Source organism: Heterocephalus glaber, unplaced genomic scaffold (assembly GCF_053883595.1).
Source record: "Heterocephalus glaber isolate CG9 unplaced genomic scaffold, H.glaber_assembly_v1.0 deba00001523, whole genome shotgun sequence".
Taxonomy (NCBI): domain Eukaryota; kingdom Metazoa; phylum Chordata; class Mammalia; order Rodentia; family Bathyergidae; genus Heterocephalus; species Heterocephalus glaber.
Window position 1 is genome coordinate 30,747,635 of NW_028258327.1, and position 22,081 is coordinate 30,769,715.

General features: G+C 39.4%; 1 protein-coding gene across 1 annotated transcript in view; it reads right to left on the reverse strand.

Moving 5' to 3' along the window:
- LOC101714852 (glutathione S-transferase A1) overlaps positions 1–20,337 on the reverse strand; it is a 28,118-nt gene extending 7,781 nt beyond the window's left edge. Inside the window, exons 1-4 of the mRNA XM_004869026.4 lie at positions 20,136–20,337; positions 16,293–16,398; positions 6,021–6,072; positions 2,246–2,378 (exon numbers count right to left, since the gene is read on the reverse strand). Coding sequence (XP_004869083.1) covers positions 2,246–2,378; positions 6,021–6,072; positions 16,293–16,379 — 272 coding nt within the window. The 5' untranslated portion in view covers positions 16,380–16,398; positions 20,136–20,337. The remainder of the gene's footprint in view (positions 1–2,245; positions 2,379–6,020; positions 6,073–16,292; positions 16,399–20,135) is intronic.
- Between the last annotated feature and the right edge of the window lie 1,744 nt (positions 20,338–22,081).

Sequence of the window (22,081 nt, forward strand, 5' to 3'; positions counted from 1 at the left end):
GACGCTATAGCCTGGTAGCAAATTTCGCTGGCAAACACAATTGAGCGACCAGAAATAATCTGCTTCTTCCTTGAAGGAGGGGCAGCCAGCCCTCTTTTCCCTTTGCGTAGCCACAGTGAAGTTAGGAATTGCAGCGCTGTAGAGGCTGGGAAAGGAGTGACGATCAGTGGCTTCAAAGAAAGACGCGGGCCGGCATGTGGCAATTAGCCCAGGTCCAGCACCTAAGCTGCTGGAGAAGCTTGAAGCGGAATCTAACAGCCTTGGACTGTATGCACAGCAGCAACAGCAACCCCTCCCCCAACACCCACCCTATGACAAGCCTTGAGACAGGATTAGAGAAGTGTCAGTGGGGGAGAAATACTAGAGGCTGTGCAAAGACCAAGTGGAGTCAACAGGACTGTCCTTGCCCAAGGGCACCACAGCAACCTAAGGTAAGGAATTGGGGGGGGGGCGGCAGGGACAGATATCCACAAAGCTGCTGGCTGAAGACCCGCCCAGGCTCCCAAAAAATCAATCCCATACCCAGCACTAAGTCTACTGGAGACTTGGCGGAGGTACACTGTGCGGTTTTGGGACATTACTTGCCTTAGACACTACCACAGAACTGTGGACTCCAGACGAATTTCATTTTTTTGTTGTCGTAGGTTTTGTTTCCTTTTTTCTGTCTTTTTTTCCTCTTTGTTTACAGAGTTTCACCTTTACTTTTATCCTGCTCTACTCATCTTTCTTTCCTCAACAATCTCTCTTGAGCTTATGATATTTTCATGTGAGTAAAAATCGTCTCTTGTCTTTCTGGTTGATTCTAATAATTAAAACAAAGCTGAGATTCCATCTCACTCCGGAAAGAAAGCCTGCTATCAAGAAATCAACCAACAACAAATGCTGGTGGGGCTGTGGGGACAAAGGAACCCTTCTCCACTGTTGGTGGGAGTGTAGGCTGGTGCAACCACTGTGGAAATCAGTGTGGGTATGCCACAAAAACGAGGATTAGAAGTCCCATTAGATCCAGCTGTACTCCTTCTGGGTTTCTTACCAAACGAAGTAAAAATATACCACAGTGATATATGTGCACCCATGTTTATAGTGGCACAGCTTGAAATAGCTTAATCTTGGAAACAGCCCAAGTGCCCATCAACTGATGAATGGATAAAAAAGATGTGTTTTTTAATATAATGGATTGCTATTCAGCCATAAAGAAGGATAAATGAGCTATTTCTAGGTAATTGGATGTACCTAAAGGCCATACTCTTAAGTGAAATGAATCAGAAACACATGTGTAAATATCACATTGTCTCTCTGGTATGAGAAACTGAAGGTATAAATAAGGAACAAAATGTATAATAGATATTTGTGAAATAGGAAGAAATTGTTCAAAATTATACCGAAGGTGAGATACTTTGTTAATAATTAAAATATGTTATACCCAAAAAGCTATACTATTATTAGGAAATGAGTTGAGAGCTAGAACAGCAATTGAAAATATATTCTTTTAAGATCATGATAAACAGTGTATTTACCATTGTTATTCTCTAATTATTTTTGTTATGAAAAACTATTTTTCCATGGAACTGTTTTTATATTTTCTTTATTAATATATACTTGTATTACATTAGAATAAAAAAGTAAATTTTTAAAAATCAAGCTCTATGGTGACAGGAAGGCCACACCCAAAATCCCTAGCCTTAGTTTTAAAACATCACTCTGCAATTTTAACCCACCATGAAATGCTTTAGGTAGCCCTGGTGTCATGAGTGCCACTAAAATTCATCAAGGTGACCTGTCCACAGAATAAGCAGGTAATTTAGGTCCAGATCATCATTTTTATAATTTCTGAAACTTGAAAATTAGGTCTTTTGGATCCTTCCATCTCCAAACTCCTCTTTCTCCTCTTCCAATGCTGTCAGTTGTCCCAAGCTGTTGGCCAAAATCCAAATTGTAAGATACTGGGCTCCCAGGGTCACAATTTCATCATCCTCATGATTTCATGCCTCAGCATTGTTTTAAACGTCTAACACTGTACTGTGTCTGAAAACATCATCCTCCGATAGAATCACAGTCATCTGAATCTACCCCAACTATAATCTTCCCTCATCTCCCAGGACTTTGTTATTGTCACCTCATTGTATATGTCTAGGCCCACATTGCTGCTGGTCATGATCTTCCTGCCTTGGTCCTGCTCAATCAGTGTGGGACCTAAATGTTCCCTGTATCACATACTCATGGAAGAACGAAAAATATACCGTACAGGAGTCTCTCTTTCATATCTTTCCCATAGAGGTTGTATTTGGTGGCAATGTAGTTGAGAATGGCTCTGGACTGCACCAGCTTCATCCCATCCATCTCCACCATGGGTACTTGCTGGAACATCAAAAGCCCTTCTATTGGAAAAAGGCAAATAAAAAGATGATGAAATGTTTATGAGTCCCGGTATTTGTAGATGAGAATATATTTGTGCAAATGACTTTTTAAAAGGGGGAGGGATATTACTTGGTCATCTTCAGGTAAAATAGCATTTTGTTCTTAGCTTCATGTAGTCCTTCATTTTCTTATCAACCTTTCTTTTGCTTTTTAACCTATTCATTATCTTTCATTTCCCATCCACATACATACAATATCTCTCTCATGTTTTTCTGTGTGTTTTATTCACGTTCAAGAATACTGTTATGGCTTGTGTCTAGATGTTCCCCCAAAGCTTCATGTAGTCATAGGAGGGGCTTTTTCAGAGGTGGCTGGATCTATAGTGTGTGAGGGTGAGATTAAGGGTGTATAATTGCTAAATTAGTCTACTGGGTGGGTTGGCATAATTTTGAGTGTGGGTAATGGGAAGGCCCACACTGGTGTGAGTGCTACTCACCCTTACAGTGTGTGGCCTTGATATATAAGGGACAGAAAAAGGATCACTTGCCGCTTGGTATTTCACTGCTGCTATCTTCTGCCTGCCCTGTTTTACCCTTGACTCTTTCTCCTCTGCAATGTCCCTCTGCTATGCCACTCTGCCTTGGAGTCAGCTGACTATGGACCCAAACCTCTACAAACTGTGACTCAAATAAACATTTTCTCCTTAACTTTTGGTGTCAAGTATTTTGTCTCAGCAATGAGCAAGGTCACTAAGACAAATACTATCGGAGTGTTTGGAGGTGAGCTCCAAAAGTGACATTCATGATGGTCATGACATTTGTCAAAGTTTTTAAGAAAGGTATCTACATAGTGATGTCAACCTGTGTTCTTCCAAGTGTGCAGTGTTGCTGGGATATCCACTCCCAACAAGCTATAAATGAAAAAGCTCATGAAATATTGATCTCCTGTTACCTAATGCATGTGCTTGTGTGTACATCAATGGGTGAACATTGTGGGATCATGAACTGACTATAGTTCATATAGAAAGCAAGCAGAGAGCATTTACAGAGCTGTGGGAGTTGTTTAGGGACAAATACTCAGAGAGATCTAGCCTTTTTTATTCCTGAGAGAGTTGGAAAAGCTCCTCAAGAAGCTACATCTCATATTTCATCACTTGCTGCTTCTCCATCAACCCCACTACCACTCTTGCAACATATGAGCATTGTGTGACATTTGTGAGTGTGAATTCTGATACACACTCAGTTTCATTGGATAAGAAGTGCCTAGCAGAAAAAAAAGAAATGCCTAGCAGAATAACAAAGCTTCCTCCTGGGTATGTCTGGGTGCATCTTGAAGATGTGGCCTTGGGTACTATATATGAGCCCTCACCTTTTCCTTTCTGGCACTATACTCTTGCTCTGTTTCCTGGACACCCTGAACTAAGCATCTTTGCTCCAGCAGACCCTTCAGGCATGATGTCTCTGCCTTGAAGCCAGCTGATGATTGACTGAATCCATGCACCAATTTAAACCTGTCCTTCTTTAAGGTGTGGGTGTTGGGTATTGTGTCTCAGCGACAGAAAACCTAGCTAACACAGGAAATTGGCACTCAAGAAGTGGGGTCATTGATGTGACTGTATCTGGCCATGTAGTTAGAAGCCTTTGGAACAGCTTTGTGGCAGGAGTTTGAAAGTTTTGAAAGGTTCAGAAAGGCCTAGAAAAACCTTAGAATATGGTAAGAAGAGCTTGATGGGTAAATCTGGTTGGAGCTCAAAAAGAGCAAAATGCTGATAGGAATGCAAACAATAAAAACCAGGCTTAAGAGGTTTCAGTTGGGAACAAGGACTCCACTTGTAGTTGTACTAGAGGCCATGTGCATTACACTCAGGCAGAAAAATTGTTAATATTTTGCCCATGTCCCGAGACTTTACAGGAGACTGAGAGTAACAGGAGTAGACTAATTAATCTGGCAAAAAGAAATTTCAAGACAGCTCAACATTCATGCTATGGCATATGCCCTGGTTAGCTGCTTTTAGCCAGATTCATAATGAGACTTGGGAACAAAAGGCAGTGCAGGAAATTTTGAAAAATGTAAATTTTGGCTCAAAAGGAACGACATGTAAGTTAGAGCACAAAATGTGTGGTTGCTGAAGAGATTAACACCATTAAAAAGAACCAAGTATTTTGTATAGAGACAAGAAGATGCCTTGAGCCAAGCATGATGGCACACACCTGTAATTCTAGCACTTGGGAGGCTGTGGCAGGAAGATAACCATGAGTTCGAGGCCAGTGTGGGCTACATGGTGAGTTCAAGGCCAGGCTGAACTAATAGTGAGACCCTATCTCAAAAAAAAAAGATTCCTTGAGAGGATCTGAGAAATCAGCACCTATTATAGGCTCAAGGGTATAAAACTAAAACTTTCATTTGAGAAGTGAGTGCTTGGGATGTCTGCTCAAGAAAGGCCTCCTAGGGAATTTGTTCCCTGGGATTCATTTCACTGTGCTCAGTCATTCAGGCACTCAGAGTCCACTGAAGCCATGGTCCAAGGGGGCAAGGCTATTGCTCCAGCTGGCAGCCACCCTTGGTATTGTCCACCAGATACTGCTTTTACTGCTACGCAGAATGCAAGAACAGTGAGGTCAGGAAGGCTTCCACTCAGATTTCAAAGGAAGGTGTGAGAGGACATGTAAGAACCTCCTGATAGGGGCAGTATGTTAAACTATAGAAGTCAAAATTACAGTGGAGATCCCAGAAAGTTAAAGATGCCAGGATCATGAAACATTAACTAAGAAAAACTGTAGGCCATGCGTACATCCGGCCCAAGAGAGAAGCCATGTGAACTACAACTGACAAGGTCATAGGAATGGGTCTCCCCAAGTCCTTCAGAACTTACATTTAACATAGAATTTCTCAGATGCCAGATATAGAGCTACTGGACTCTATGTTCATTCTGCTGGATTTCTGTTTTGATGTAGTCCTGCTCTTTTCTATGCCCCCTATTGCTCTTCTCTGGAATGGGAATGTTTACCCTTTGCCATTATACCTTGGGATTGTCTTACTAGTTTTTTTTATTTTTACAGAGGTTCATAGCTAAAAGTTTTCCTTGAGTCTCAGAAGAGATGTGGAGTTGCACTGCAGGAACTGCTGAGACTTTAGGGAAGGAATTATGTTTCCAGTTGTATGTGGAATAGTTATATTACCTTAGTTTGAATTGTGAACTTGGTATTTTCTTTATTTGAAAATTAAATATGGAGAATTACTTGATTGTGAAGTTGACAAAGGGTGGATTGTGACCATAAATAATGATACGTCAACTTCACTGGATTAAATACCTAGCAATAGACCATGCTCCCAGGTGTGTCTGGGCAGGTCATGGAGTTGTAGTTTGGGGTACTGTACATGGCCTGTTGCCTATTCCCCTCTGGCACGGTTTCTCTGTTTTGTTCCCTGTTGTCATGAACTAAGCAACTTTGCTCCACTATCCCCTTCTGCCATGATGTTTATGCCTTGGAGGCACCTAGCCATTGGCTGAATCTTGAAACCAATAGCCAAATTAAATCTCTTTTCCCTTAAGTTGTGCAAGTCAGGTATTGTGTGCCTCAGCAACAGGAAAACTGGCTAATGCAATGTTCAAAATTCATACTGCAAACCCTCATCAGAGTCATTTAGATACTTGATCTTACCATTTTTTAACTTTTCAAAATCTTCTGGACATTTTATAAGCTTCTCTTCAAACTGGAAGAAAATGTGAAAAAAAAAAAAGCTGCTTAGTTAATTCCATAGTATTATAGTCTTTTAAACTTGAATGGTCCCTGAAGTGATGTAATGAATACAAAAACGTTAAAGTTTCTGAGTCTGGCAGCATAAACAGAGGTGTCTGATCATGGCCGCCTGGAAATTTACATTAACTCTATCATGAAAATGGCATAGATCACCACACACAGCTGCTCATTTCTATAGTTCACCTCTCCCTGGCCCCAAAAATCCATGGTTAGGTCACAGTTTAGAGGGGCTGTCACAGGAGGGCAGGGACAGGGAATTTTTTCTAGTTATGAGGTTTTAGTATTTCAGCAGAACCTGTGATGTTCAGTGGGATCAAGTAAACCATTACATTCCTATCATGATGTATGTTGTAGGGCAGTGTCAATCTAAGATTTGTCACCACTGGACCGGTAATGTAATTTACATCACTCCTCTCCTTTTCATAGTTTAAGAGGAGTTTGTAATCATGAAAAGTTAGGAAAATATCTTTCTAGCTTGCTTGGTAGGGCAGCATTTGTTGTTGATTTCCATGATCTGATAGGGTAAGGCTGTATAAGTGATGAAGACTGTCTGCCACCGATTTGCACAGCATCTACAAAACCATTAGGGATTGTGGCTGTATGCCACAGGAGAATGACCAAGTGGAGTGGCAATGATGAGGCTGATAACCATGGATGAACCTGTAATTATCAGTTTTTGGCCATAGAGAAGCCAGAAGGTCTGAGTAAGTGTCTCCAGGCAGCCCTTGCCCATTACACTCCTCAGTGATTGTTGGATGAAGAGGTAGAAGCCTTCCATGCTGAGGATATTGCCACTACTTCCCCTTCTAGTGCTGAACATATCCTATCTGGAGGCTTCGAATGTGTCTCAGAACCCCCATCTGGTGTCTGGACCATGGTGAAATCACATCATTCATTTATAGAAAGAACAAAGCCTGGAATAGCACTACTACATCATTTGAATTTTTGTGCAGTTGTTTCTTTATGAAATTAAGAAAGAATCAGGCTAAAGTATTATACATTTATGCAGGATGGAGAAAGAGTGTTCCCCAGGCTTAAGAAAATACATTACTATGAGTCTATGGAGCACATTAGAAATTCCCTTCACAGGGAATGGAATTAATATGAGAAAATGGAAAAATGGAAACAAAGCCTTTGTAAATAGGGAGGGATGGAGGGGTTGAAGAGAGGGCAGGGGAAGGATGAAAAATAAGAACCAAGAGAGATTATGTAAAGGTGCAAATTTCCAATGATGAATGTCATTATATTGTACACCTAAAATGTACCAATGATTAGAATGAATAATTGATAATGCGAAATAGGAAGAAAAGGTCCAAAGGGGTAGGGGTAGTGGGAGGGGCAGGGGAAAGGAAAGAATGGAAAGGAAAAATGATGAGAAATGGAAAAAATGGAAACAAAGTCTTTGTAAATAGGGAAGGGTGGAGGGGGTGAAGGGAGGGCTAGGAATGGGGAAAAAATAAGAACCAAGATGCATCATGTAAAGGTATAAGTTCCTAATGAGAAATGTAAATGTGTTGTGTACCTACAATGTACCAATAAAAGAATTTAAAAAAAAAAAAAAGAAGTTCCCTTCATAGACCATAACTTCATGGTTATGACTTATATCTAGATGTCTCCCCAAAGTCTCCAATACACATAGGTGGGGCTTTTGGGATGTGATTGGATCATGAGTGTGTAATACTTACCAATGGGTTAGTCCACTGATGAGTTTATAGCTAAATGTGATGTTGGGAGGTGAAGCCTGGTTGGAGGAGACAGGTCACTGGAGGTATAACCTGGAAGGGCAGATCTCCCTCTTCCCTCCCTTGATCTCTCTCTCTCTCTCTCTCTCTCTCTCTCTCTCTCTCTCTCTCATTTCCCTCCCACCATGCCATAAGCCACTTTTTCTCTGCCATGCTCCTCTGCCATTCCATCCTGCCTTGTAGCCTGCCAGCTATGGACTAAAACCTCGACAAACTGCAAGTCAAAACAAACCTTTCCTCCTTTAATTTGTGGGTGTCAGTTATTATGTCCCAGTGACAAAAGTGACTAACACATCCTTTGCCCTTCCTTTTCTGCTGTCACCTGAGGAACAACATCCATAGAGTGTCTATAACCTTCTCTCCAGGAAACCCCTCACTCAGTTGCCAGGAACCTCTTGTCTGTCCTGAGAAGAGTTTTTTTCAGTAATCCCTCTAGAGGGAAGCAGTCACTGAGTCCTATCAGCATTTCCCTTCCTTTAAAAGCTACAAGGATGGCCTTAAAAAAAGCTACAAGGATGGCCATTCCCCTATTGAAATGTCCTATTTACTTGTCTCCACTCTAAGACAGCATCCAGCCTGCCAAAGGGCAAGTACCCAGTTTCTTGCTCACCTTGAATCCTTGGGACCTAGCACAAAGCCTGGCATTTAATGATTCACCACAAAATAATTGCTGAGTAAATGTATTCTATCTAAAACAGAAAGTTTGTTACTGTCCACTCCATCCTTTCAGTTGTGTTTTATAAGTTTAACTATACTTAGTTTTGTATATGTTTTTATGTTTTTTTGTGTAAATTTCTAGTATGTATAAAATACACATAACACACAAATCTTCCTTCTATCAGTCATCAAGGAGCTCTAGTAATTACCAACTCAAGCTAATCTAGATTCATCTCTATTCCCATCTTCTCTCCTATTCTGGTCATAATGTTCAAACAGTCCTAAGTATCATATGATCTCATCAGAAACACTTTGGTGTGTGTCTCTAAAACACAATAACTGTTTATAAAGTAACAAAAATGTCACACCTAAAAGCACACTAAAAATTAACTGTTATTCTTTAACATCACCTAATATTCAAGTTTCTAATTGCTGTATAAACGTCTTAAATTATATAATTCCATCCAAACAAATTCTACACAGTGTAACTATATAAGGTCTCTTTTGAGTCTTTAAAAAATATATTTGTTTATGTGCTTTTTGATGGAAAGATAATTATAATTTTATTTGACCAAATTGTTTTATTTTTTCTTAATAAGTAGGGATATTTTTATTTATGACAAAATTTTTCATAAGTTTTTGAGGAAGGAAGTCTTCTGGCGTAGAAAAATGTTTTGATGAAGTCAATTTTAGGTCTAACAGGTTGCGAGTCGACGATAGCGGCAGGAAGTTCGTACTGGGCAGAAGGCGTCGGCTCTGCAGCTCAGGTTTATCCCAGAGAAATAAAACCTGCCACACAACGCCCACCTCCCAGCGACCAGCGAGCTGAAGGTGAGGACCTCAGCCATGTGGAGCGGGACTCCGTCTGGCCCACGCCCCGTTTCCCCACTTCCCTAGCTTAGCTGTGCACCTGCAGCATTCCCCCACCCCCACCCCGCCGCCTCCTGGCTCTGCTGGTACCTGTTTCCACACTATAGAGGCACAGGGGGTCATAAAGGCCATTGTCCTGTGCTCCAGAAGATACAGCAGAAGTGAACAACAGAAAGAGAGCCTCTCTCAGACTCCTTGATGAAAATTGAAGCTCACTGGAAAAGTGAAGAGAATCTCTGCAATAAAGGTGCACCAGACCACCATACTTGATAAGTTGGAGGGATCATTAAGTCCCATCAGAACCTGGACTATCTTAAGGGAAAGGGCAGCTGGAACCTGCAGTAGAAACTTGCAGAGTTCAATGCTGCAGGAGGACAGGGAGCTCAACTTGGGACTTCCAGCCAGAAATCTGCCTGAATCTCACAGGTCTGCTACTGGCTTGCTGAGACTCATTGACATATCTGCACACTGCTGTCCATGTTGTCTATTGTGACAGCAGAGACATACTCTGAAGAAGGCCCTTCATTTTTATGTTTTATTTGTTATTTTCAAAATTATTTTTTCTCTCTTTTTAATTTTACTTTGTTTTTTTTTTCTACTCTTTTCAAATTTTTCTTGTTTTCCTGTTTTTCTTTTTCTTCTTTTTCTCTTTTTTTTCTCTTTCACTCTCTCATTCTCTCCTTGTCCCACATTGTTCTTCATCTCCCTTTTTGTTCCTGTTCTGGCCCTAATTCAGATTTCTTCTTTCTTTTTCTTTCCTTCTCTCTTGTCATCAGTTTTAAAGGAAAGTAGTTTCTAGCCTCCCTATTGCTATTGTTCTGTTCTCATATTTGTTCTTTCATTCTGTCTTTTCCTCTTGTCTTCAACAGTTTCCTAGAGTTTGCATGATCTACCTGTGTCCTCTGGCCTCACTGCTAACCTTTCCCTATCCTTCTACCTATCTATGCCGCCCTCCCCAACTCCTTTTAAGTCCCCATCCTGAAGGGTAAAGGTGCTATACTGAAGAGTTTCTTCACTATAAACATATGTTGGGCTGGTCCTTGATTTTGATTTAATTCACACAGTTAAAGGTGATAGACTAATCACTACCACAAATTGTCATTTTCTAAGCTGTGCTTGATGCTATGGTGTTGCTGATTGCATCACTTGGGCTAAGATGCTGTGATTGATCATCTAATCAGTTGTCCTTCCTGGTATAATGAAAATGAGATAGCCTCAGAGTCATTAGAGACTCAAAACCTAAAGACCAGCTATATCTGGAAGACACCTCTGAGGAGCAATCATTCCGTAAGGGTTCTAAATACAGGTAACAAAGATATTTACAATAAGTAATATTGAAGTATCAACCCAGAAATTAAACCAAGGACAGTACAAAAAAACAAAATTGGGAAGATATTTAAGCAAGGCACAAACCCAGACTTCCACCCCACCAAAGGCAAATTCTGGGGGAAACAAGGTGGAAAAGTCTGATAATCAACCACCTGAACACCCTGAACTGATAGCACAGGAAGTAACAAAACAGATGAATGAGGCTCTAGAAAAATTCAAAACAGAAATAATTTCCCAGATAACTACAGAAATGGTGAGCAGAATGAAAGACATGATTAGAGACTCTAGAACAGAAACAGATTAAAAAAAAAAATAGATGAGCTCAGGACCATGATGGAAACCATGAATGCCCAGCATAGGAAAGAAATGGAAACCATGAAACAGATTTGAACAGATATCCAGAAGATTAAAAACTCTATTGAAAGCATACACAGCAGACTGAGCCAATTTGAAGACAGAATATCAGATATAGAAGACAGCATGGAGGTCAGTGATCAAGAAAAGAGAGAGCTCTTAAAAATAGTAAGGAAGGGGGCTGGGGATTTAGCTCAGTGGTTTCACTGCCTGCTGCACAAGGACCCGAGTTCGATCCTCAGTACCAAAAAAAAAAAAAAAGAGTTAAAAATAGTAAGGAACTATGAGAAATCAATCCAATAGCTCCTAGGAGATGCAAAGAAGAATAACATAAGACTGATAGGAGTCCATGAAAAAGCAGGAGAAAGTACAAATGACATTAAAAAAAAACTGTTCTCAGAATTAATGACAGAAAACTTCCCAAACAGAGCAAAAGAATTTGACATACACATAAGTGAGGCATACAGGACTCCAACTTAGCCATGATCAAAAAAAATCTACACCTAGACACATAATAATCAAGATCCAGAAAACCCAACAGAAGAACAAAATACTACAAGCAATTAGAGATAAGAAACAAATCACATGAAAAGGAAAGCCCATCAGAATCACAGCAGACTTCTCAACACCAACCCTCAAGTCAAGGAGAGCCTGGAGTGAGGTATTTCAAGCCCTAAAAGAAAACAACCTCCAACCTAGACTGATGTATCCTGCAAAAGTATCTTTCAAAATGGATGGAGAAATAAAATACTTCCATGACAAAGAACACCTGAGAAACTTCATGAATACCAAACCAGCACTCCAAACAATTCTAAACAATACCCTAGAAAAAAATAATGAAGGTCACAACTCCATGAGGCCCATCAGAGCAAATTCATCAGGCAAAGCAAGAAATTAAAAGGAGAGGGTAAAAAAATAAAAAAGAACCAACAACAGGAAAATAACATGACAGTGATAAGTCAGTACATATTAGTTATAATCATCAATGTTAATGCCCTCAATTTACCAATCAAAAGAAATAGACTGGCAGAACAGATTAAGAAGTAAAACCAACAATATGCTGTATACAAGAAATGCACCTAGTTCAAAAAGAAACTCATAGACTGAAAGTAAAAGGATGGAAAACAGTTTTCCATGCAACAGGAACCTGGAAAAAAGCAGGGGTAGCTATCTTATTTGCAGACAAAGTAAATTTCAAACCAAAATTAATTAAGAGAAACAAAGAAGGACACTACATACTTGTAAAGGGAACAATCCAACAGGAAGAGGTGACAATCATAAATATATATGAACCAAATATTAATGCCCCCAACTATACAAAACAAATATTAGGGGACATGAAAAACCAAATAAGCACTAATACAATTGCAATGGGGGATGTCAATACCCCATTGTCACAAACAGATCATCTAGAAAAAAAAATCAACAGCAAAATACTAGAAATGAACCAAGCTTTTGAACAAATGGACATAATGGATGTCTACAGAGTGTTCCACCCCACAAAATCAGAATATACATTCTTTTCAGCTGCACACAGGTCATTCTCCAAAATAGACCACATACTCGCTCATAGAACATGTTTAAGTAAATGCAAAGGAATTGAAGTTATCCCATGCATATTATCAGGCCATAGTGCAATTACACTGGAGATCAATAGCATAAGGAACTGCAAGAACTTCACAAACATGTGGAAATTGAATAACACTCTCCTGAACAACCAATGGGTCACAGAGGAAATTAAAAAAGAAATTAGACAGTTTTTACAAATAAATGGTGATGCCAATACAATATATAGGAATCTATGGGACATAATGAAAGCAATTCTATGAGGGAAATTCATAGCACTGAATGCCCACACTAGGAAAACAGAATGAGCTCAAATAAACAACCTAATGTTGAATCTTAAGCTCCTAGAAAAAGAAGAACAAGACAAACCCAAAGCTCGTACAAAGGAGGAAATTATAAAGATCAGAGTGGAAATCAATGCAATAGAGACCAAGAGAATGATACCAAAAAATCAACAAATCAAAGAGTTAGTTTTTCTAAAGAATAAATAAAATCGATAACCCTTAGCCAACCTTATCACAAAAAGGAAAGAAAAGGCTGAAATCCAGGCAATTAGGAATGAAAAAGGTGAAGTCACAACAGATCCAACAGAAATCCAGAGGATCATCAATACCTACTTCAAGAACCTGTACACTAATAAAATGGAAAACACAGAAGAAATGGACAGATTTCTAGATACATATGAATTACCAAAAAGTTGAACAAAGAAGATATAAAAATTCTAAACACCCCAATTACAATCAGTGAAATTGAAAACATAATTAAAAATTTACCAACAAAGAAAAGCCTAGGGCCTGATGGCTTCACTGCTGAATTCTACAAGACATTTACAGAAGAACTATTGCCATTACTCTTTAAACTTTTCAATAAAATTGAAAAGGAAGCAATACTTCCAAATTCATCCCTGGAAGCAAGTGTTACCTTCATTCCAAAACCACGGAAAGACCCAACCAATAAAGAGAACTAAAGGCCAATCTCCCTAATGACCATAGGTGCAAAATTCCTGAATAAGATACTGGCAAATAGTATACAGAGGGTCATCATGAAGATCATGCACCCTGACCAAGTTGGATTTATCCCAGAGATGCAAGGATGGTTCAATATACATAAATCAATAAATGTAATACACTATATTAACAGAGTCAAGGGCAAAAAACATATGATCATCTCAATAGATGCAGAAAAAGCATTTGACAAAACTCAACACCCATTCATGATAAAAACCCTACAGAAAATTGGAATAGATGGTCTTTATCTCAACTTGAAAAAGCCTATCTATGAAAATCCAACAGCCAACATCATACTAAATGGTCAAAAACTGAAATCCTTCACACTAAAATCAGGAACAAGACAAGGATGTACACTATCACCACTCCTGTTCAATATAGTTTTGGAAACATTAGCCACAGGAATTAGACAAGAGAAAGAAATAAAAGGAATAAAGATAGGAAAGGAAGAATTTAAGCTGTCATTACTTGCTGACGATATGATACTCTACATAGAAGACCCAAAAAAACTCCACCAAAAGACTTCTAGACTTAACTGACAGATTCAGTAGAGTAGCTGGATACAAGGTCAACACTCAAAAAACAATAGCCTTCTTGTATACAAATAACAGACTCACTGAGAGAGAAATTAGGGAAACAACTCTTTTTACAGTAGCATCCCCAAAAAATCAAATATCTAGGAATCAATCTAAAGAAGGAAGCAAAAGACCTCTACATTGAGAACTACAGCACTCTGAAAAAAGAGTTCAAAGAGGATATAAGAAAATGGAGAGACATCCCCTGTTCCTGGATAGGAAGAACCAATATAGTGAAAATGGCCATACTTCCAAAACTGCTACACAGATTCAGTGCAATTCCGATTGAAATCCCAACAGCATATTTCACAGAACTAGAGAAAGTAATTCAAAAGTTCATCTGGAACCAGAAGAGACCTGGAATAGCAAAAGCAATTCTAGGCAACAGGGTCATGGCAGGGGGTATCACAATTTCCAACTTGAAACTGTACTACAAAGCCACTGTGATAAAAACAGCATGGTACTGGCAAAGAAACAGACCCGACGATCAGTGGAATAGATTAGAAGATGCAAAAACAACTCCAGACATACTCAACTACCTCATCTTTGACAAAGGAGCCAACCATCCTCACTGGAGGAAAGATAGCCTATTTAATAAATGGTGTTGGAAAAACTGGATTTTAACTTGCCAAAGATTAAAACTAGACCCTTATCTTTCACCATGCACTAAACTTAATTGAAGTGGATTAAAGATTTAAATATTAAAACAAACTAAACTTGCTGGAAGGTAAGTTACGTAGAACTCTTGAAGATATTGGCATAGAAAAAGCCTTTATGAACAAATCCTCAATAGCATGGGAATTAGCACAAAGAATCAACAACTGGGATCTCATCTTATTAAAAAGCTTCTGCCCTGCAAGTGAAACCACAACACAGCTAAAAAACAGCCTACAATGTGGGAAAAAAATTTTACCAGCTATTCCTCAGACAAAGGTCTACTATCTAGAATATATAAAGAACTAAAAACAATCAGACCTCCCCCAAATATAAAGACCCAATTAAAAAACGAGCATCTAAAATGAACAGACATTTCTCAGGAAAAGAAGTAAAAGCAGCAAGGCTGGGGATTTAGCTCAGGAGTTCCACCTCCTGCTTTGAAAGTGCAAGGTCCCGAGTTTGATCCCTGGTACCAAAAAAACAGACAAACAAACAAAGAAGTAAAAGCAGCAAATAAACATATGAAAAAATGTTCAACATCACTGGTCATTCCAGAGATGCAGATGAAAACAACGCTGAGATTCCACCTCACACCAGAAAGAATGGCTGCTATCATGAAATCAACCAATAACAAATGCTGGTGGGGATGTGGGGAGAAAGGAACCCTTCTTCATTGTTGGTGGGAGGGCAAACTGGTGCAACCACTGTGGAAATCAATATGGAGATACCTCAAACAACTAGGGTTGGAAGTCCCATTTGACCCAGCTATTTCTCTACTAGGTATCTTCCCAAAAGAATTAAAAGAATCACACTACAGTGATATATGCACACCCATGTTTATAGTGGCACAGTTTGTAATAGCTAAAGCTTGGAAACAGCCCAACTGCCCATCAACTGGAGACTGGATAAAGAAGATGTGGGGTTTTTTTTTCATAAAATGGAGTACTGCTCAACCATAAAGAATGAGGAACTGGAAACATTTGTAGCTAAATGGATCCACATTGAGGCTATACTCTTAAGTGAAATAAATAGCACACACATGTGTAAATACTGAATAGTTTCTCTGGTGTGAAAAACTAAAAGCGTAAATAAGAATCAAAATGTATCATTGATATTGTGAAATAGGAACAAACTGTCAAAAGGAATAGGAGAAGTGGGAGGGGTAGGGGAAAGGAAAGGAGGGAAAAGAAAAATTTCGAGAAAAGGCAAAACATGGAAGCAAAGTCTTTGTAAATTGGGAAGGGTGGAGGGGTAAAGGGAGGGCAGGGGAATGGGGAAAAAAATAAGAACCAAGATACATCATGTAAAGGTACAAGACTCCAATGATGAATGTAACTGTATTGTATATCTAAAATGTACCAATAAACTAAATGGAAAAAATTTTTAGGTCTAACATAAGAAGAACTGACAACCTACCTCTACTCCAGCTGCAGCCAAGAGCCACCGGATGGACTCCATCCTGCCCCGTCCATTGAAGTAGTGAAGCACCGGCTTCCCTGCCATATTAGGAGTCTTGGTTTCACTAAATGCAAGTGAGTGAAAGAATTAATGCATAGAAGCAAAATGTACTTTAGGATTATGACTAGTGATCCAACAGCACAAAGGAGTGTCTGCCTCTGCGTGGAAGAGTTAGAGAAGCTCCCTCACCTGGGTCCACTGTCCTGAAATTATACCAAACCTGTTTCACAATGCCATTTTCCCTACTTTGAGGATGTAAACACACAGCACAGGTCCCATCTGTTGGAAGGACCTGGGAACCTGAAAGGGACCTTAAAAACCAGAGGACATCTGACAGGGAGAAGGTGACAAGCCCAAGGTCCCTGTCCAGCTCTTTGGCATTCAAAGTCCCTCTCTAGCTCAAATATTCAATGAGGCTTAGTCCTCCCTGACTATAGCCACAATCTGTCTTCTCCCCACAGAAGCAGGTGCATGGTTTTTTCTTCTACTGAAATTGTTTTTCCATTGCTGGATTGAATTTTACTTTACACTCTAGGAAAGGAGTAATTGCTCCCCTAACTTGTATTGTAAGGGAAGTAACCTGTGTTATAAGAACTGCAACTGACCTGCTACATAACAGGCAGTTTCTTATTCTTTATCCTCATTTAATTGTAAAAATTGATATAGAGCCATTGTCATTCTAAAGTTACATGAGGATATCAATGCTACATTACTTCCATGATGTGGGAACCCAACATTCCCACTCTTCTTTGACACTGTCTTAGAGCTTCTCTGTAACAGTGTCTTACAAACTCTGAGCCATCGTTATCAGTGGGTTATAAAATCAACACCATAGGTTCTGAGTAGCATCTTTAAGTTCCAATGTCATAGAAATTTTCAGTGTCATCTATGGTAACACTAAGTACTTTTTGGTGAAGGTTTAATTTTAGTTGCATTGATATGACTATGCTTATCTGCCTGCATGTGCTCTGGGTTGTTGTACAATGTAAGAAATACACCCAACTGGGGCTGGCCAAAGTGTGACAGCTCTGTGTTGCTCTATTCCAAGGCTTTCTGCACTATGAACATTTTGAGCTGGGCAAGGCTTTGTTGTCATGGCTGTTCTGTGCACTGGGGTGTGTTCACTAAGCCGCATCCAGCCACATGGTGTGGTACTCCTCTCCACACCTGTTTGTGACAATCAAGGACAATTCTAGTCTTTGCCAAATGTCCTAAAGACACAGCATCACCGGTGGTTGAGAACCACTGTTCTGTTCCAAGCTGCTTGGGGGAAGAGCATGTAGAAGGGAGCCAGGAAGAGCCGCTCAAATGGACCAGTCAGGCTCTGCAATGGGGCTGGGTAAGTCGGATCAGGGTTGCCTACCAAATCACAGGGTTCAGTAAAAAGCAAGGATTCAATTACCTAATTACTTCTTTTTTATCTCTTTATCTGCTTATTTTTAAATTTTTATTAGTACACATTTGCCATATATAATGATTATATTCATCATGGGGAGTTGGCATATATATAACACATCTTAATTCTTTTTGCAAGAATTACTTCCTAACTAACAACTATTGAGCAGTTTCCCTGTGTCAAGCAATGACAAGGATTGGTAGGGAACAAGATACCTGCCTGACTTGGTCCCTGCCCTAAAGAGACCAAGCACAGGCTTGTAAACACTGACAGAGCAGAATGTGTCCTGTAATTGCTACACTTTATGGGTTCCTGAGAGTTCAACACAAATAACACCACTCCCTTAAGCAAGATAAAGTCATGGGAGAAGGCCACCAGGTTGAGAATCAAGGACTTGTCCTTTCTGCCCTGTAAGGCTCCCTCCTACCCACCAGTGTACCACCATCCAGCCTCAGCTGTTTTTGTATCCTTCACGTGTGTCTTTTCTTATGCTTACATTAAAGTTGTTCCCCATGGATATATAAAGAAGTATAAAGAAGCTGTCTGCAGCACATCATGCAGTGCATGTTCTCCATTACATTTCAGTATCTTTGCCCATAGGTATTATGATTTTTTGTCATAGGGCCTCTTATATTCTGGAGCTTTCCAGTAGAGTTGTATTCTCTTTTTTTTTGGTACCGGGGACAGTTGTATTCTTTTTATGCTTACAATGATTCCAAAACACTACTGACTCTCATTATGTTATGTCCTCCTTGGTGACTTTGGTACCTTATGTATTTGCTCTGTGTTTCACAGATGTATCTTTTTTTCCCTTCAGGACTTCCCAGGGTATAGAGGAAGGGAGGAACTGAGAAATCATCTGGTTCTCCCTCCAAATTTTTGAGAAATGGTTGGAGTGTTATAATTGACAGCTAGCCTGTACCTGAAAAAGTTTAGATTCAAACCCAGTTCTTCTGATATTCATACTAGTTTCTTCATGTTATGTCTTATTTCTGAATTTTCATAGCCTACAAAAGTTACAGGGTTTTTTATCCCTCCCTACAGATACTCACTTGATTGTGAGCTCTCAGGAGTAGAGAAATTGTCCTAATTTGTTATCGTGGCATATTTTGCAACATTCAGTTCATAGTCTGTTTATCAGACAATATGGTAGCTGAAGAGTCACAGATTTCTTTTTCCATTTCCTTTATAGGGCTCAGCATTTAAGAGTGTAGTTAGCATACAGATATTAAGTGCTAAGATAGGATTATGGTAATGAAATAATGAACCATTATGAATCATGCTGATTATTTTGATAATCCTGATAATTCTGTTCACAGAATTCTAAAAGCAATGAAAACTGCCTACATAAAAGAAGCAAATTGGATTAAAAAAATATTTGTTAAGAAATAACTCTGAAGGCAGGGTAGCCCAGGAGAATATTTAACTTGGCAAATAAAGGGAATTAGCCTATGTTCTTTTTTTTTTGGTACCAGGGATTGAACTCAGGTCCTTGCGCTTGTGCGGCAGGCGGTGAAACCACTGAGCTAAATCCCTGGCCCAACCTATGTTCTATTAGACTGCAAACATGGCAATTCAAGGGAAGGGCATTGTTGTTTTTAAGTTCGCCCAAGAATTAAATCCAGTTCCACCTGACTTACTATTCTAAAGTCTTATATATTTATATTCACTTGCATTTTGAGATTTTAAACACTGCCCATCCTTTGGTCTCAGCACCACTGAAAGAGGAAGAAGGGGAAGAAGAAGAGAGAGAAAGACAAAGAGAAGGAGAAAGAGAAGCACGAACAAGAGCAGCAGGAGATAGAAAAAAGGAAAAGGAAAGGAAGGAAGGAGGAGGAGGAGAAATGTCCTGTTCTTGGCCAATGACAAAGGAACCCACATGGCATTAAATCAGTTACAGAGTGTAATTTGGATTCAGATTGGCAGGCACAGATGGTTGGTTTCCACGCTGGACATTTGACTTCGAAGGCACAATAGGCATACAGCCACCCAGATCCATGTTCATTGCTAAAGTGATTTCCCAAATATGTGACCTTCCCAAATAGAAATCCAGTATTTTTGTGTGTGGTCTCCTGTAGGAATCACACTAGTGCCACCTCTTTAATGTCCGATACCACTTTAGTGTAAACTCCTGTGCACCTCCTTGCACTCCTATGGTTGTATTTTTAGACTGCTGATAATAACGCCACTCTTACTTTTCTCGTGTCATCAACTACTTTGTAAAGTAGTTCATTTTCTAATTTTCTAAGTTATTGATTATTGTTTTCCCTTGAGCTAAGAAACAATACTTCAATTGCTCCATGAGCACACAAAGAAAGCAGAAGACCATGAGGTACTCGCAAAAATTACCATATAGTGAAACAGACATGATAACATTTATGAAGATTTTAAAAGCCAACACTAACCTGAGCAAAGTCCTGGCTGCCTCTTTATTCAGCAGTTCAAGGCTAGCTGAATTTGGGTACCATAGCTGCTTAAATATTTTGATAACGCTTGCCCTGGAAGAGGCCTGGGCCCAACAGGAAACAGCCACTCCCACAGCTGAAGGTTCCAGAGTCCATGGCAGATTAAAAAGAAAATGATTAATCACTAATGTTGCGATTCAGGAGCTTGTTTTTGTTTTTTTGGGTTTTTTTTTTTGGTACCGGGGATCAAACTCCAGTCCTTGCACTTGTGCGGCAGGCGGCGAAACCACTGAGCTAAATCCCCAGCCCTAATGTTGTATTTCAGTGTTATCTATGAATGCACTAAAAGGGGTTTGGAGTCCATTAGGTTGCCCTAGAAGGTCACTTGAACTCTACTTTTGGAGGATTTCATAAGATAGTCTGCAAAGTTTATAGCATATGAAAAAATCTTGTGGTGATAAGAAGAGGGGCCACGGGGGAGTGGTTTCAGGAAATGAGTCTTGGAGAAAGCTGTGAGATCACAATCTACATATGTCAAAAGTGTGAAATTATGAATACAGCTGCATAAATATATAAGCACAAGGAGTCCAGCTGAGTTGTCCCAGCCCTGAATGCCAAGATCTCAGCTGCATTACTAGAGTCGTTTGCAGACCCTTCTCTTCTGGCTACACTTCAGCCTTTCTCTCTAGCCAAGCCCTTGCCTGCATGGAGCACACCTTGCCTCTCCTCCCAGCCATTCTCTGCTTTCCTTATCATATTGCTCTGCTCTGATAAGTTAGCTGTGCCCCCACTGAACTGCCCCCACTGCCCCTTGAGGGCATGTTTGCCAACAGCTGTCAACAATATTTGAATCAAATCCCAACTTCATTTTATTTCATCAAAAATAAATTAATTTTTGTCCTTTTAACTTTTTTTTGAAATTACTGAAGCTACAAAAAATTATTGAACTAGCAGAATTCAGAACATCCTTTATCCAGAAAACATCATATATAACCTGAGTTCAATGGTCAAATTGAGGGATTTCACACTGATGTGATATTGTTAATGGAACACCAGGTATTGCTGAAATGTCAAGACCACTTTTCTAATCCAGAGTCCCCTCCAGAGTCAACACTGTAGTTAATTGCTATTTTCTGCTTATTTTCCTCACTCTGGGGCTGGTCCTCAGGTTCACTAATGTTGCATTTCAATATTATTTATAAAGGCACTAAAAAGGGTTTGAAGTTCATTTGGTTCTATTGTTCATTTGTCTTCTGTGATCTTGACACTTTGGAAGAATACTGGTCAGTTATTTTATGGAATGTGCCTCAATTGGAGTTTGCCTGAGTTTTTTCAGTTTTTGATAAGGTTATTCCTTTTCTTGCAAAGTATTTCACACGTTAGGCCATTCCCTTCTCAATGCATGATTTCCAAACTTAGTATCACATTCCAGAGATAATGTGTTTCATTAATGGTAATGTCACTCTTGATCCCTTATTAAAGTCATGTCCGCCAGGCTTGTCGATTGTTACTATATCCCTCTGGAATTAATAAATTTCTTATTGGAGATACTTTATGACCATGAAAATATTCTGCTTCTGAATAAGTTTCCACCAACTAAGTTTAGCATCCATAATGGATCTTACTTGGGGCAAATATTACTAAAGTGTTGCTCTGATAGTAATTTTCAATTTCCCTCATTCCTTCCACTTTTAGTAGTTGGAATTCTTCTCTACACCAGTGCTATTCATCTTTCTTATTTAACTGTTTGTTCACCAATTATTTACTTACATTATGATAGACCTATAGATATTTTAATCTAAGGATTGCAAGCTAATACTATCAAGAAATATTTTGATGGAAAATTGTTCCAGCTTTGGCCTTTGAGAGTTCCTTCATGGTGGTTTCTGGCTTGTCCTTTACACAAGACCCTCCATTGTGAGCATTTCCACATATTTTCTGTACTA